Genomic DNA, 15,995 nt, shown 5'->3' with positions numbered 1-15,995 from the left:
GAATTTCTAAACGTGGTGATAAGCGCTGATCTCAAGAATGACTGGAACAATTTTGCCAATACTTATTTTTAATATTCATTGCAATCTGAGGAAAGTTTATATGAAGAAAAATATCTAGACGTTACCTAGGATATTTTAGAATTTTAAAAATATTGTAATATTTATGTTTATAATATAAATTTGACTTATACTAAACAACTGTTGACACTTTCAGTTTAAGTTCACCAAAGAGGCTGAAGAATTAGTTTACATTTAAATTTTCGAACAGTGCTTCATCAGCAGTGATGTAAATAGAAAAGACAAAGTTAATATTTAACTTTAATTGAATTAAAAACATCTATTGCATTGTAAATAGTATTTACTCACTGCCATAAAGCCAATTTTAATAAAGAGAGCTGTAAATGTTTTGCGCATAAGTTATTCGTAATTGGTGGGCTTCCGTGATACTGAAATGATAGTGTAATAGTGGGGGTAAACAGAGAAATGAGCCATTCTTTTCCAGACTACATTCCGAGAAAAACAAAGCTTCTATAACGGAAAACCTTATCAACGATTATTTTCAAATATTTAATGAAACATAAAATGAATTTCTCCCTCACACCGAAAGCAGTAGGATTTCTCCCTAGACCGCCATAGGCTTCTCAGTCCTACTTATGTATATACTGCACATATTTTCTTCGTCGGGACTACAGTACAAACTCAACTATGACACTGGATTTATATTTTAGACACAACGTATATGTCAAGGGCTAAAATTAAACTCTATTTGAACGAAGTAGGCTTACAAGACCTACGTATTTGTATTTTCTTAATCGGGGCAATAAGGCAAACTCGGCTGTGGCGTCTAAAATAGAATAAATTCGAATCAGAAATATCCCTACATGAGCAAAAGATATGTCAGGTCAAACTTTGATCATCTTAACCAGGACCACTGATATAATATGTACCTGATATAAACCTACTTATGTTTAAAATATATCATAGTTCTACATCATAAGTGTTTTTACTAAGTAGTACGCCTATAAGAACTTCGATTTTGATAACTGCATGCGAAGCCGCGGGTAACAGCTAGTCTTTTTATAAATAAAAATAAATTCCCACAAGTGTTGCTAAGCGATAATCTCGAGACTGTTAGACCAATTCGATTAACTCTTTTTTATCGCTGAATTCTGAGGTAAGTTTTGATGAAAAGAAAATAGGAAATGTTTTCCGGACTATTTTAAAATTCAGAAATCTCTATATAAAAATGAATCGCTAAATGTGTTGCAAGGCGCTAATGTCGGGAACGGCTAGACCAATCCGGCTAATTCTTTTTTTCTATTCGTTGTGATCCGAGAGAGGTTTATAAGGATAGAAAATTTAGAAGTTTCCCAGAATATTTTATAATTCGGGACAATTATTGAAATATATTCAATATATTATTATTGCGTAATCCAAAGTGAACTGAAATTTAACAGCTGTTGATATTTTCAGGTGAAGTTTATCAAAAAGGCACACATTTAAATAATAGAAATACAGTGATTAATCAGTAGTGTATTGCACATTGCAAAGACGAGTTACCATCTAACTTTTACTTACATTTTTATATTGTCAACGTTGAAAACTGAAATAATATTTACCTAATATGTCTACTCCTGTTCGAAAAACATCATGCAGCTCCATCATAAAATAAATGCTTTCACCAAGAAGGCTACACGCCCTTCGATTTTGAGAATATTGCGAATTTGAGAAAGACTGAAAATTTATCTGGAACACTTTAGAATTTGAAAAAATAATGATATTTTTATATTTCACGATACTTAACTTAAACAGCTGTTGAAACCCTTAAACCTTCTTTGATGTTTAAGCTAAAGTTCATCAAAGAGACTGAAACATTTGTTAACATTTTAATTTGTAAAATATTAAGTGCATTAGTAGTGGAATGCAGATACCAGAGACAAAGTTACTCTATAACGGTAATTCCAGATTGCGCTAATGAAGAACTAAAAACATCTGTTGCATTGAAAATACTGTTGAGTTTTTGTTAATATTATTAAAACAATGTTATAAAATTCACCTTAATAAACAAGGCTTTGAATCTTTTCACATAAGGTAATTAAAACTGGTTGGCTTCCTTGACATTGTGATATGGCATTTTATAGTGGTCCCACGAGATGCGTGTTGGCAGGTGCCGCTCCGCGCCCAAAGCCTCGCGCTAGCAAGCGATCTAGTGTGCTGAGAGATGAGAAGAGATCACTGCAATTTGCTACACCTGGCTTTGTCTTAGTGAATCCAATTTTGAAGTCTATATCATCCACCATTCCTTTGATTTGAGGCTATAAGAAATCACCATCTGACTTACTCGTGTCAATCCTAACATCATTCCAAGAGCTCTTTTCCAATGGACAGATAGTTTAAAGTAACAGCACACAGTTTGAGTCCACAGGGGTTGTAATTCGAGATCTGGCTTCATCCCAGCCGATTTGGACGCACTTCTTGTAAAGCAGGGCCCTGTTGTCGTTGGAGGTAACTTCAATACTTGTAATTACTTATAGTTGAATTAAAAGTAAAACAAACCTGGCATGGGGAGGATCGAGACAGATGTAACTGTGGCTCAGCTTGCCTGATTTTCAATTGCACCATTCTCAGTTTTAAATTCTTAAGCAAGCAAGCAAAATTCTGTAGCAAAAGATATTATTTTACTAAATTAAACATCACCCTTATGTTACTAAGGCGTATTCCCTATGCTATAACCCAGGTGGATTCAATGTGATGAGCCTTATGATGAGGAAGCGATTCTGCGACGGGTGGTGCAATACGGTTAGAACAGAGCACGCGCATATTGTGTTCGGAGGCAGTGACCATCTAAGACTGCACAGTGCGGCAACATTGAAATGAAACCTTGACTACTTCGCTCCTACCCAATCCTAGCCGCCCTTCGCTACAATTTTGTTTTACTTTCAATATGTACAGTGTCTGTCAGGTATATGATTTACCCATAAACACAATATTTTGAACAACATAATTTTACTCTTTAATAAGGTTGATTTTTAATCTAACAAATAATAAATCCTGTATCTATACACGCTGATGACTTCTATATACCATCATGCTTACACCTGTAATTTTTAACAGATTGGTATGAAAGTTGGTCTAGACCTTCTATTGGCTTAAATGTTCTATGGAGCAATTAAATGTTAAACAAGAATAATTCATAAGTGCATTTATAGCTAAGGCCAAAGCTACCAAAACACGGACATCCTAAGGATTAATGGATTAACTAAAGTTGCAATTCTATGAAACAAATGGTGGACCAATGTTAGTTATTCAACATCCTTTGAGGCAAAAGGGTACAACACTACTCTAGAGCTATAAAAGTTTTCCTACAGCTTATCACATTTTATAAAAATATTGATTTCTTTGAAAAGTTTTAAAATGTTTATTTATTAAGTACTTCATTAAGAAACAAATTTAACACATTTAATTTTATTATATTCAATGAAAACAAATAATTTCCATAAGTCATAAATGAATAAAAAACATTTCTGTCACTCACTAAAGCTGCGACTCATTGTACATACTGTAAAACGTTCGTGTTTTTATCTTCGGCTGTTTTTATTTGAGCCTAATTACAAAATTGCCTACGTTAAATGCCTGTACCTATTTCACGTGGAGTGATCAAAAAATATTTCTACTTTTTGTACTTAAGGAAGCTATCTTAATTGGCTATGAATTTAACTTACAAATGATATATTCTAAACCCAAAATTTACCACCTTAACCTATTTTATCAAGTCTTTTTATACCTTAAGAAGAGGGTGGATTCCATAGTAGCGTTCTGTTTTTTGTACCATAATGATGGCAAATTTCCAAAATCCTGTTGTTCTTTCGAGATAAATAGTTACAATTAGGTATTTTCTTGTGGCACCAATGCCTTTCTGCTGTTAATTCTAGAGAACTAGAACCATGCTCCTAGCAAAAATCCTGATGCTTAAATTTGATAATTATGTCAGCCAGCAAGGGTTTTAAATTCAAATACATGCATTTTGTTAACACCAATCTTAATCTATATAAAAAAATCAAAAGCAAATCTACATGATAGCCCTAATTTTAAATCCAAATTGTACTTGGAAGAAGTTTAATTTTGAACATGGACATAAATATAAAAACTGATTATAAGTTATACAAATCAAAGGAAGCACCTCCATAGTTAGGATTAGTATCTGACAATTAATACAAACATTTTTAACCACAAGCCATCCTAACTATTAGCTCACTTTCTTTACATAAAACTGTTATGATTACACACTGAGTAGAATACCAACATTGAATGTTTAAACATAATTAAAGTTAATAAAAGTATGAAGTATATACATATGAAGGATCTCCTAATTGAATGAGAATGTGTGTATCGTAGTAGTGCATGAATCTAGGACAAGGTGAAGTGTATGAGGTATTAGTGATTGTATTGGTGATAGTGAGTAGGGAAGTATAAAGATCATTAATTGTTCACTAGCCAGTAACCAGTTAATACTGCGTCCAGCAGGCTAATACCCTATTATTTAGTAATCTCAAGCTGATAAAAATTATACGAGTATGTTATTCAATTGCACAATAATTAATACCAAGCACATATTCTCATGAACAGATTTGGCATATGTGAGTGGTAATCCAATTATAATAATTTAACTACAACATTTATGCATGTGATATAAATATATTATCATATACAAAATGTGTAATATATGAGTATTGTAGTATCATAAGATAATATATGCTGCAGTACTTATTTTGGCTAAATGGCTGCAAAATACTGTGAAAGTTGATAATTTATCATTATTTTAAACCTTATTACGTCTCTAGTCATAATCAATGAGGATATGAAAAACCTTTCAGAAAATTTTAACTTTACAATCCATAGTCAATTTTCATATCTATTCTAAAATAATCAACCAATCAAGTGAAAATCATAAGATTTCATGGAAATTAGTTGATATGACTAAATTCTTACGATAAGTCTTGATGTTTTTTTACTTTATATTATAAATTTACCAATTACTTACGATTGGTTGATGAACTGAGTCAAGAAATTGGACAGTGACACTAACTTAACTTTTCTGGCAGTCCAAACGAGATGTCACTCCAAAGCAAATATAAAAATATTATACACCTCTATTAGTATCTAAGTTGACTGTGAACAATGCACATAAATTCCACTACTGTTAGAATACAATTAATATTTAAATATTATGTAACATTTTTCACATCCATGTTGTCTAAACACCTTAATTATAGTACTAAAGCCTGAGTGGCAGACTACTAAATGACCTTTTATTTTATTTATTTTTTATTGAATAGTTATCCATTTAAAAATAAAATAGTAGAGTGGACAGTGGTTTTGAATAAGTTACTTAACAAGAACAAATTTTTATTCTGTAAAAACATCCTTAATAAAACACTAAAAATAAAAATACATTTTAATAAATACAAAGGTAACAAACACAATCATACAAATGTCAGATACCATTAGTATACAATGATCACTAATACATGGAATGGTGTATACGTTATTATTTGAAAGATTCTTAGGCAAGTCATTTTCCAAAGGATTTACTACTTCTTCTTTGTAGCTTTTTGTGAGTTTGATTTGGTCACACGTTTTTGATAAGCTTGGGCTAGAGAATTCACTATAGATATGGCAAAATACGAAATCATCGTGAATATTAATATGTTTAAGGCGATATCCATCAATCCTTTAGATCCGTCATCGGTAGGGTTATGAAGCTTTTCTTTTTGTTTTATCAGGTACTCCGTGACTATACTTTGCAGTTGAGAGCCAACTTTAGGAATGTATTTTAATGACAGCAATAACTTTGTGACTAGAGCATCATTAAAAGCTGTAATAACCACAACCTTTTGTATCATTACCTTAATCACCGCTTTTCCGATCAGAGTTGCACCGAAAAAGGTCCAAAATGGGACTAGAAAATGACCACACATGATTCCTGCCAAATCAAACAGTGGATTAGGAACAGATGCACAAAGTAGGATACCAAAAAAACCAACTCGTTTGATTAGATCCTCAACCACCAGCTTGGCACGGTCCAAATAACCTAACTTATTGTGGTTCTTCTTCTTCTTCTCTAACTCCATCAGATCCTTGAGATCTCCACTCTGGCCGATTCCAGTGAGTCGAGCAGTCTTGGCGAAGAAGTACGGAGGTAACTCGCCTAATGCTGTACCTGCACCCCACATGGTGGCTTCAAGCCACACTTTCTTCATGATGTTTCCCATGGTTGCGACCCATCGAGGATCAACACCAGACGGGCAAAGGATCTTGTCAGGATAAGGAGGTTCAGGGAAGTTGAGTCCACCACACTCATAAGCAGCCATGGTAACTGATGCTATGTGCGGTCCGAGATACAATAAGAAGGTATGGAGGCCAGTTCCAAGTCCAACTGAACTCAAAACACCCAAACCAACCCAATATAGGCACCATTTTAGCTTTTTTGCACACCAATTAACGACCGGTTGGTGTGGACCATTAACATAAGTTAATACTAGCAAATTTACAACAAAAAATATCAATACAAATACATACACTCGATACATAAATAGACTTGCAAGAAACCTACTGAACTGGTACCCAAGTTCACACAAAAAATATGACAACGTCTGAAACGGATGTTTCCAAAGCACTATATCACTCTCTTTAATGGATTGCTTTTCTTTGGGTTGAACAGATTTCACGAGCGTTTGTGTACCACCATTATGATCTCCTGAATTTGATCTCCTCCTTCCCATTACCTTTTTCTTGTGTTTCGCCAGTTCCTAGAAAAAAATTGAACAATACAATATATTTGTAGTACAGTACTTATGCAATTTTTGCTCATAAAGTAACAATAAAGAATGTATATGATTAACAGCTGAGTATAAACATCATGTTATAGCAATTTGATACTACAGATTTTAGAAACTGTCTCTTTTATAGAAAGAAGCATAATTTATACAACAGACCATGAAAAATGTATTAAATCTGTAAAAAATAACATGATAATTATCACCTGCAACATTATATGCATTGCTATTCGAGCTCAATGAAAAAGTGTTGACATCAGTTTATCCGATTAAGTTAAAAACAAATTTACTCAAGCCTATTTACTCATATTTCATTTAGTTATACCATTTATAAATGAATCTTCAATAGAGTATGATGATTTTATTGACAGGATAAAATTAATTAAAAGAGTGAGGTTTTACATCTTTCAGTTAAGTTATGTTGTGAAGACTTATTGTGAGAAAACTACTCTTAGACTCGTCTTTAAATGTTTACATAGTATAGCTCAGTACATGTTCCTGAAATACCAAAACATTCTGTTCAATGTATCAATCACGTTTAATATCATGTTTAATTATATTCTTGTATGAAATGAAATCATGTTAGTTTATAATACGTTAACTGTTAGATTACGCTTATTAAAATAATTACTAAGATTTTCCATTTCCTGATTTTCAATTTCCAAAAATGCCAGGATTTTTATTTCAATTGAGTTTTTCCAGCTATAACCAAATTATTGTCATCAAAATATGAATATACTTCAATTATTTCAAGAATTGCAGTAACATTTATAGGTAGATCCATTATGTACTGTAGCATATAAATATCAGTTGGCCTAATATTGAACTCTGCAGGACTTCCAGATTTAATTTTTTTAGCTCAGATTTAGTTTTTACTTCTCGATTATTACTGTTATGCTTGTCAATTCTATATTATTAAAATCTGTCTACCAAATAGGACTGAAACCATTTATTTGCAATCCCTGTAAGTTTTAATTTAACAATTTTACAAATTAATATTTTGGGATGAACTTGTTCAAAGCTTTTATCAGATCCATAAATATGCCAATTACACTTTTTCCTTTATCAGTTTTTAAATTGCCTCTATGAGACTCACTGATGCAGGGACGGTTGATTTTCCTGGATAAAGTCCATGTAAGGGTCAATATAAATTTATTTTTCAGATATTTGAAATCTGTTAAAACAGAAATTTGGAATTTGTGAAACAGCTTTCTCAAAAACTTTTGAGGTTGTATGTAACAGCGATACTGGACAGCAGTTAGATTTGTCACTTTCACAAACTTTATTATAAACTGGTATGATCTTAGCAATTTTTAAAGGATTTGGAAAAGAACCTGTTATAAAAGAATTTCTGAATCGTGCCAGAACATCTGTTAATTCATACTTTACATCCTTCAATACTGAAACGGACAAATCATAATAACCAGCTGATTTTTTTTGTTTTTAAATGAATCTATAATCTTTAGTAAACCATGTGGTATAACTGGTCGTACATGGGATTCAGGTTTAAATGTACATTTGTTGTTCCAGTTTATTTATGTTTAATTGTAAATTATCTATTGTGTCCTTTTAACTATGGCTATTTTGAAGTAGTCGTTGTTTATAACAGACCAAATGTTTTAGGTATGTTATTTGAACTCGTTATTTTCCTGTAAAAATACTATTTACATGGTTTAGGTCCCTTCTGTACTATTGTTTCAAATTTTTTTATTTTTTATTTAAAGTATAACTCTGTCTAGACCTTGCTTCTATACTTACCAAATGATTTAGGTATGTTATTTGACTCGTTATTTTCCTGTTAAAATACTATTTACATGGTTTAGGTCCCTTCTGTACTATTGTTTCAAAATTTTTTATTTTTTATTTAAAGTATAACTCTGTCTAGACCTTGCTTCTATACTTAATCACTCAATAATTGCTTTTTTCTGTTTTAATTCAACACTAATACAAATTTAAACTTTGTTGTTGTCTAATTTTTTATTAAATATTAGGGATGCTGTATTAAAATATTATTTAAACAAATTGTTAAAAACATCATATTTACAATCTACTGGGGTCTAACCATTTTTTACCCAATCAATCTTCTTGTGCCAAACTTATTTTAAATATTTCTGTAGTTCCTGGAAAAGTTTTGAGAAGCCTCATTTTATATTTTTAACTCTAATATATATGATGGCCTATCCATCATGGTCTGCAAGAAAAGTTACAATTCCATAAGAATATAATTGATTTTTATTTATATTTGTTAACAAAATTGTCAATTACTGTTTTGGACTCATTAGTTACTCTAATAGGTAAGTATACTAAGTAAGTCATTTTGTAACTGTTGAACATGTTTTTTTAGTTCTTTACCTTCTCTATCTGTGTTAGCACATTTATATTAAAATCTCCTGCAACTAGTAAATTTTTACGATTTTTCAGCAATTCATCACTTGTTGAGCTTAGCTTTTAAAAAATAACACATACAATGATAAAATCATAATGCATAATGACCTATATGATACTTTACAGCATTGCATTTAAAAATTATATCTTCACACACTTTGTTAAGAGATTTACATGTAACTTTTGATATATTATTTGGTTTTGTTAGATAATCATGACTCCCCCTTTTAACTGCAGATTCTCTAGCATAATAATTATTTATATAATATCTCCGAATTTGAAATCTATCCATTGCCCCATATTTCATATTGTGCTCTGTAAGAACCACAATATGTGAATTTTCCTCTTATAATATTATCTCTAAAGTTATTTTCCTAGACTCTAAATGCTTAATATTTTGATGGAAAACTTTTATACCATTGTTCAACTTTTTTTATGAATCAGCACAATGCCCTATTGTCTGCACAATGCCCTGTTGTGAAGCCTCACATGTTCGTGTTTGACAGTTCTTAAGATTACTTAAATAGCTAAGGTTATTTCTATTGTTTGCCATTCTGTGACAATGAAGTATGAGGATTCTTTCGCCATTTCCGATAGAATATTTTGGCTAGTTTATAAACAATTAATCATTGCCTAGTTTGGAAGAGAATAATATGGATAGTTCCCAGACTGAATCATTCACAGATAAGTTTGAATTTGTTTTACTATTACATTTTTGCTAAACGCTTGCAGCTTGTAACACCCATAACAAAAAAGATGTAAAAGTTACTGCTGTAACCTAACCAAATTTTGTATAACTGAACCCATTGGCAAAAGTATTGATTTAAGTCATTTGGCATAATTGTATTATTTTAGGGCTTTATAATTCCTTTTAGTACTAATTTAGTGTTACATGGGTTACAGATGCTGTTACAAGTTTAATTGGTAACACCTGTAATATAACTTTATCAGTATTTTTAAAGCCAACATTATACTGACAAGTACAATGTATTTATAGCTGATTTTATATAATCCATACACATTGTTTTTATTTTTTACTTTTTTCCAAATATTTAGTGGTTTTCATATCCTGAAATGTATCTAATCTTGTCACTGCTCCAATATTTTTTAGACTGTATGGCACCTTCTTATTTTCTCTTCCTTAAATCAGTCAAGCAATCATCATGTGTATGTTTAAGTAAATTGTAAGATAATTATTTAACAACAAACATATAAAAATTACATTTTTGAGTTGTGTTAAATTTTTTGCCATTTAATAATCTCTGCTGAACCCCAAGTTTATATTTTGTAACACCCGTAATACCAGTTTTGCATGTTTTCCTATTGCTCATCAAGTATGAAATTTAATTTTACTACAACATTGAGGAAGGATAAGTTGGAAAGTATCTTGGTGCATTGTAAAATCAAAGTTATATATTTTTTATAACTTATTAATCTGTAACTACAGAATGGTCCTAAAATTACTTATTTTAGTGAAACTTGATAATGTTAAATTTTATTCTTTACCAAAATACGCTTAAATTTGTATTTGAATCTAGTTGAAGTAACTATTAATCAGAGCAACAGCAATACAGTACAAAAAATGACATAACTAATCCTGTGTGAGTTTTTTGCAGGATGTTGTAGGAGAGTTTTGTCTGGATCAAGAATAGAGTACTCCCACGCTCTTAGGTGTGTAATACAACCTGAGATGAACTATAAAAAGAATTACAGAATGAAGCTCTGAAAAACGATGCCAGATCCCGATGACGGCACTCAACGACGTAACACTTCTCCCTCAACCTGTCTATTCACGTACCAAACATATGAATACCATTACAAAGAATATTTCACTTTTCTTTGATTCCTAGAATTGTAAGGGCAGTGTTTATAGCCTTTTTGGGCAAGTCATAAAGTCTTATTTTAAGAAACATGGTAATTGTGAAAGTAACAGCCGGAGCGGCACAATACAAGTTTCGTATTATTAACTTATTGGAATCTTCCAACTTAACAAAACAATATAAGGTTTCATGGGGTGGAAATGAGACATAATGGAAGTTGTAGTTAACATAAAATATGGAACTACTTTTCACACACTTTGGAGCAATATTTCCATGTTGTACATCCGCATCGGGCATCACATGTCCTTTTGTGACCTTGATCAACCTCATGATGATGTCATTGGATGCGCCACCATCTTTGGTAAAGTAAATACTAAAATGAGCAGAATTTTGACCCAAATGACGATATTTTTTTTTATTTCGAGCTACAAATTAATTAGCTATTATCAGGTTGAAACGAGTGCCTCCGGCCATCAGCGCGGGGCAGTACCGTGTAAAAACCCAATATTAATTAATATATAAATGGACAGTAATAGAGAACACTTACCATTAAAAGAAAATAATCTCGTTTTGGTTAAACGTAAACTCGTAACATGCCCGACAAAACACTCCGACACACACAAATCACTACAATTTGTCTGACTAGTAGATGGTTGATCCATGATTGACAAAGCACTCACTCAATCCAAACTACAGTACACGATATCTTGAGAAGCACTGCACAGCCCTGGAGCGCTCAGATAACATATACACTATCAGTCCCTACCGCGTAACATTAAGATACACAGAGATATTGATACACACAGCACACAAACATTTACAAATTAAAAATAACTATCTATGTATATACCCCCTAAAGCCATGTTATTTGTTATTTGCACCCCCTAATACCATGTATATTTTTGTTCGGGAGGATGAGCAGAATATGTCAATAACTTCAAATTCATGATTTGCCGGGTTGGCCTTAACTTCATAGATACCAAAAATATAAAAATACTATACCCTTAATTAATTTAAACAGTAGAGAATATTTATTGTATTATTCCAAAATTGGATGATTTATAATAACCTTACCTGCTAATTTCTTGCAAACATGTAGTACTGTCTTATTTTCATCCATTTTAATATGTGCAAATGAAGAGATACTATTTAAATTGCCATCTAAAACTACTATAATATGTCCTTACTTACTTTTGTAAGAATACCTCTGTCAAACAATTTTAATGAAATCTCAAAAAATTCTTGCTAGCATTAAGTTCACTTCTTTATTTAAAGTTTGTTATTGTCAATGGAAGGTTTGAAATGATAATAGAATTTCTTAAATCTGCCATGATTAGCCTATATGTTACAAACAATTATAACAATACAATTTAAGGATTGAAATATACATCGAGCACTTACATGCCAAACTTTTAATTTATATCAAAGTTTTACCAAATAATATCAGAGGGATGGTATGGGTATTTTTGGGCTTTGTTTCTTTTTTTATGGAGAGGAGACACAAATGTAGTTAATAGGTTTGAAAAATAGCTGTAGTTACATCTGTCTTCGATTCTGGATGAGAGGATTAATCAAAATTTTCCAAATAGGTTAGTACCTGTTATCCTGAAGATGTTTAATTATATCAATTAAAATACATTTCTATACAAAGAAGCCCTTTAATAAAAAAAAGTAAATGTCTGTCTGAATACAAGCTCCAGTCAGTATGGGGCACCTGGATTGATATATGCTTGTTGTTTATCAAGGATTTTCTACCACTTGACTGGAAGATGTTAAACTAGATACCCAAATGGGGTCAGCGTAGAAAAGTTTGTAGGTTATACTAAATAACTGATAGCTTAGTCTGCAAAAACATTAACACAAAAACTGTTTGAATAATTTTGACAAACTAGGCTAATTTTGTTATATAAGATTTTACTTACAACTTGATACCTAACTCAATATGACTACTCCACTAGGCATGGCCTTCCTACCAATAAAGTAGAAACTCAGTAAATGAGGTCATCAGCTATTCCAGTACAGATAAACTTAAGTTATTCCAATAAACAGAACAGATATCAATTTGGATATTAGTTCCTTTTTCCTACTTTGAAACTGATTGGTGGATTAGTGTAATAATTTAACACTAGTTGAATCATTAATTAAATGATTGCCTAAATGTATGCCATTCAGATTTTCTAAAGATCCGATATAGTCATGATTATTTCAACAGTTGTTTATGTGAGAACTACCTCTAATGATAATAAAAATAACTATACTAATTAAATCTATAACCATATGGGTACTTACGATGAGCTGGAAATAACCTCTTCTTTATTCTAATAGTTTTATTAATTATTGTTAAACACAAGACCAAACTATTCTCAGTAGTTTTTAATGAATTATTAAAAAAAATTAATTTCCTTCTGTTCTGAGTTTTTATACTCTAATCGTTATAAATAATTCCAGAATATGACAATTCCATACACAAATAGTGATAGTAAATGTAGGCACAGTTTCTATTCTGTTCTGAATCTGATTCTGAAGACTGGTGGTGGTACCTGTGTTCGGTAGTATAGTAGATTGATCGGTTGATGATAGCAATATAAGAGCCGTCTGCTAGGCCTACTAGAATACAAAATCGAACTTCATTAACAGCTGAGCAACAGGCGTACAATTATTTTTTTTTAATTATTCAACAGCTGTTATTTGAATTTTATTTGACATTGTAGTCTAATAATTCAAAACTTGAATTCCCCGTGCCCTTGGCTAGGTAGTGTAAAAGTTACAGGTTTTAATGTGTATGATTCAATTTTGTATACAACATTTAACTATCCATAAATCTAGATTATGGAACTTTCCGAGGTTTCATAATCTAAATTTGGAGTAATATTCATGGTTGTCCTCCTTGAGGTGCATACATTACCACCAGTAGATATAAGCTTGTTCAATTCCACAAAACTCTATAATACTAAATCCAGATTCTTAAAAAATATTCAGGTTTCCATCAGGAGATTTAAAGACAGCTATATCCACCAGAGGTATTTGTATGTTAGTTATTACAACCCCAGCTAATTAAATATCCTGCTCAAAACAAAATTTTTGCAAATCTAAGTGTTTAAAGTTGAGTTTAGATTTAAAAATATTGTAATTAAACCATTTTTATGTTGGGAACGAAAATACGCTGCTTTGATTTTCAGATCGCCAGTATTACTGTAAATATCACTACCAGTATTTATTGAGTGGTGCTCAGATACACATACAATATCTGGACGTACAGTCTCAGTAAAAATTAAAAGTATATTTTGTTCCAATGTATTGCACATTGGCGCAAGGAAATTTCAATCCTAGGCCGACATTATCTTTAGTTTGGATAGTTGCACTTAGAGGAATCTGTTGGCCTGACTCACAGACTTGATGCTTGACCTTCGGACCAAAATAAATTCACAACTACATGTTTAGGCCACATTGCATTATTCACGAGGTCGTCTTTTCTTATATAACATACAGTACATATAACGTGGTATACAATATGTATAAACTCTGACAATAATTTTAACTTACATTAAAACATAAAACCAATTAAATACCTACTTCCTGAAATAAGCATTGTTTCCCAAAACATACCCATATTACTACAGATTTCAAGTAAATGATAGTGAACGCAAGAAAGTTTTTTTGTGCAAATATGATACAGATGGTACATGCAATTTAATATCAACTATCACATCGAAGCATGCAGAAAAGACTCGGAATGGATAACTAATTAAAAAAATACACATGAAACAGGGCAATATAATCAAGTAAAAATAACAAGAACTATATATTTAACGACCAAAAAGAAGAACATAAATAACAAATACATAATGGAAAACAAAAAATGGATAAATATATGTTAGATTATTATTTAACGTATGACACTGGAATTATATTAAAACACATTCATTTTGTATTTTGGTTTTCATTCTAGTAACATTTCACTATCGAGGTGCGTTAATGACCATTCTCGGTATAAATACACTCTCCGATACAATTCCTATCTCTACGCATTTTTTGAAAGATCCTAAAATTGCTAGTGATATCACGTGAGAAGGCCTTATAACTCTAGTTGGCTCTTTTATGAAAAGATATATTTTTACTTGTATACATTCGTCAATGTGCTGTGAAGATAGAGCTGATTAATCACTACAAGGTTTTATTCAATAAAAACAAACCTTACTCTATCTACTTTTCTAAATAACGTGAATTGTCCATACAGCATATTGTTCACAAATTACATGTGTTAACGGTGGAACAAATTACAATGGAAATTCAACAATTCCTTATTCCTAACACCGTGTACAGAATCCGATACAGATATCCCGGAGATATGCATAAACGAGGTTTACTGTAATAGATATCCAATACAGTTTATTCATTCCAGATAGTCCACTAATACAACAAATGAGTCTTTACTAAAATATTCTTCCACCTCCATAACGTACATCATATGCTGAACCGACATTGTCAGTAACTGCATTGATTAAATTGATGTTCAAAAGATATTTGTGTTGTGAGCTGTTTTATTAATTATTAGTAAAGCATTCAAATGAGTCGATGCAGAAATATTATAAAAGAGCTTATGGGATTTGCAGTCCGTAGTGTTTGCAGTAAAATGGACAAAATCCTATTTGAGCAACGGATACCAAGTGACCAAGATCAACGTCGAATCAAAATTTAAAATATCAAATTAAATCTGGGATTGTTCATATTTTGTGTGCCTCAGCGATGTCATGTTTTCACTATTTTTTTGTTTACATAAATAATTACATAACTTAAATAATCTCAGAAGCATCAAAATTGAATATCTGAAAATTGGCACAATAATCATAATTAACCTTGCACTCTTCTTCTCTAAAAACAAATTAAAGTTAAACCCAGGTAAAATCAATTTTATATGTATTTGATATTATAAAGGACACACTTATCAAGATTC

General features: G+C 31.5%; 1 protein-coding gene across 1 annotated transcript; it reads right to left on the bottom strand.

Moving 5' to 3' along the window:
- Positions 1-5,389: 5,389 nt before the first annotated feature.
- Positions 5,390-13,656, bottom strand: LOC124352854 (vacuole membrane protein 1-like). The gene is made up of 2 exons (XM_046802563.1): positions 13,331-13,656; positions 5,390-6,809 (listed from the first exon to the last, which is right to left on the bottom strand). The coding sequence occupies exon 2, from the start codon at positions 6,780-6,782 to the stop codon at positions 5,592-5,594; it is 1,191 nt and encodes a 396-aa protein (XP_046658519.1). The 5' UTR covers positions 6,783-6,809; positions 13,331-13,656; the 3' UTR covers positions 5,390-5,591.
- Between the last annotated feature and the right edge of the window lie 2,339 nt (positions 13,657-15,995).

The sequence above is a fragment of the Homalodisca vitripennis genome, chromosome 1 (genome assembly GCF_021130785.1).
Source record: "Homalodisca vitripennis isolate AUS2020 chromosome 1, UT_GWSS_2.1, whole genome shotgun sequence".
Taxonomy (NCBI): Eukaryota; Metazoa; Arthropoda; class Insecta; order Hemiptera; family Cicadellidae; genus Homalodisca; species Homalodisca vitripennis.
Note: the sequence above shows the minus strand (reverse complement) of the source record. Positions and strands in the feature narration are given on the sequence as shown.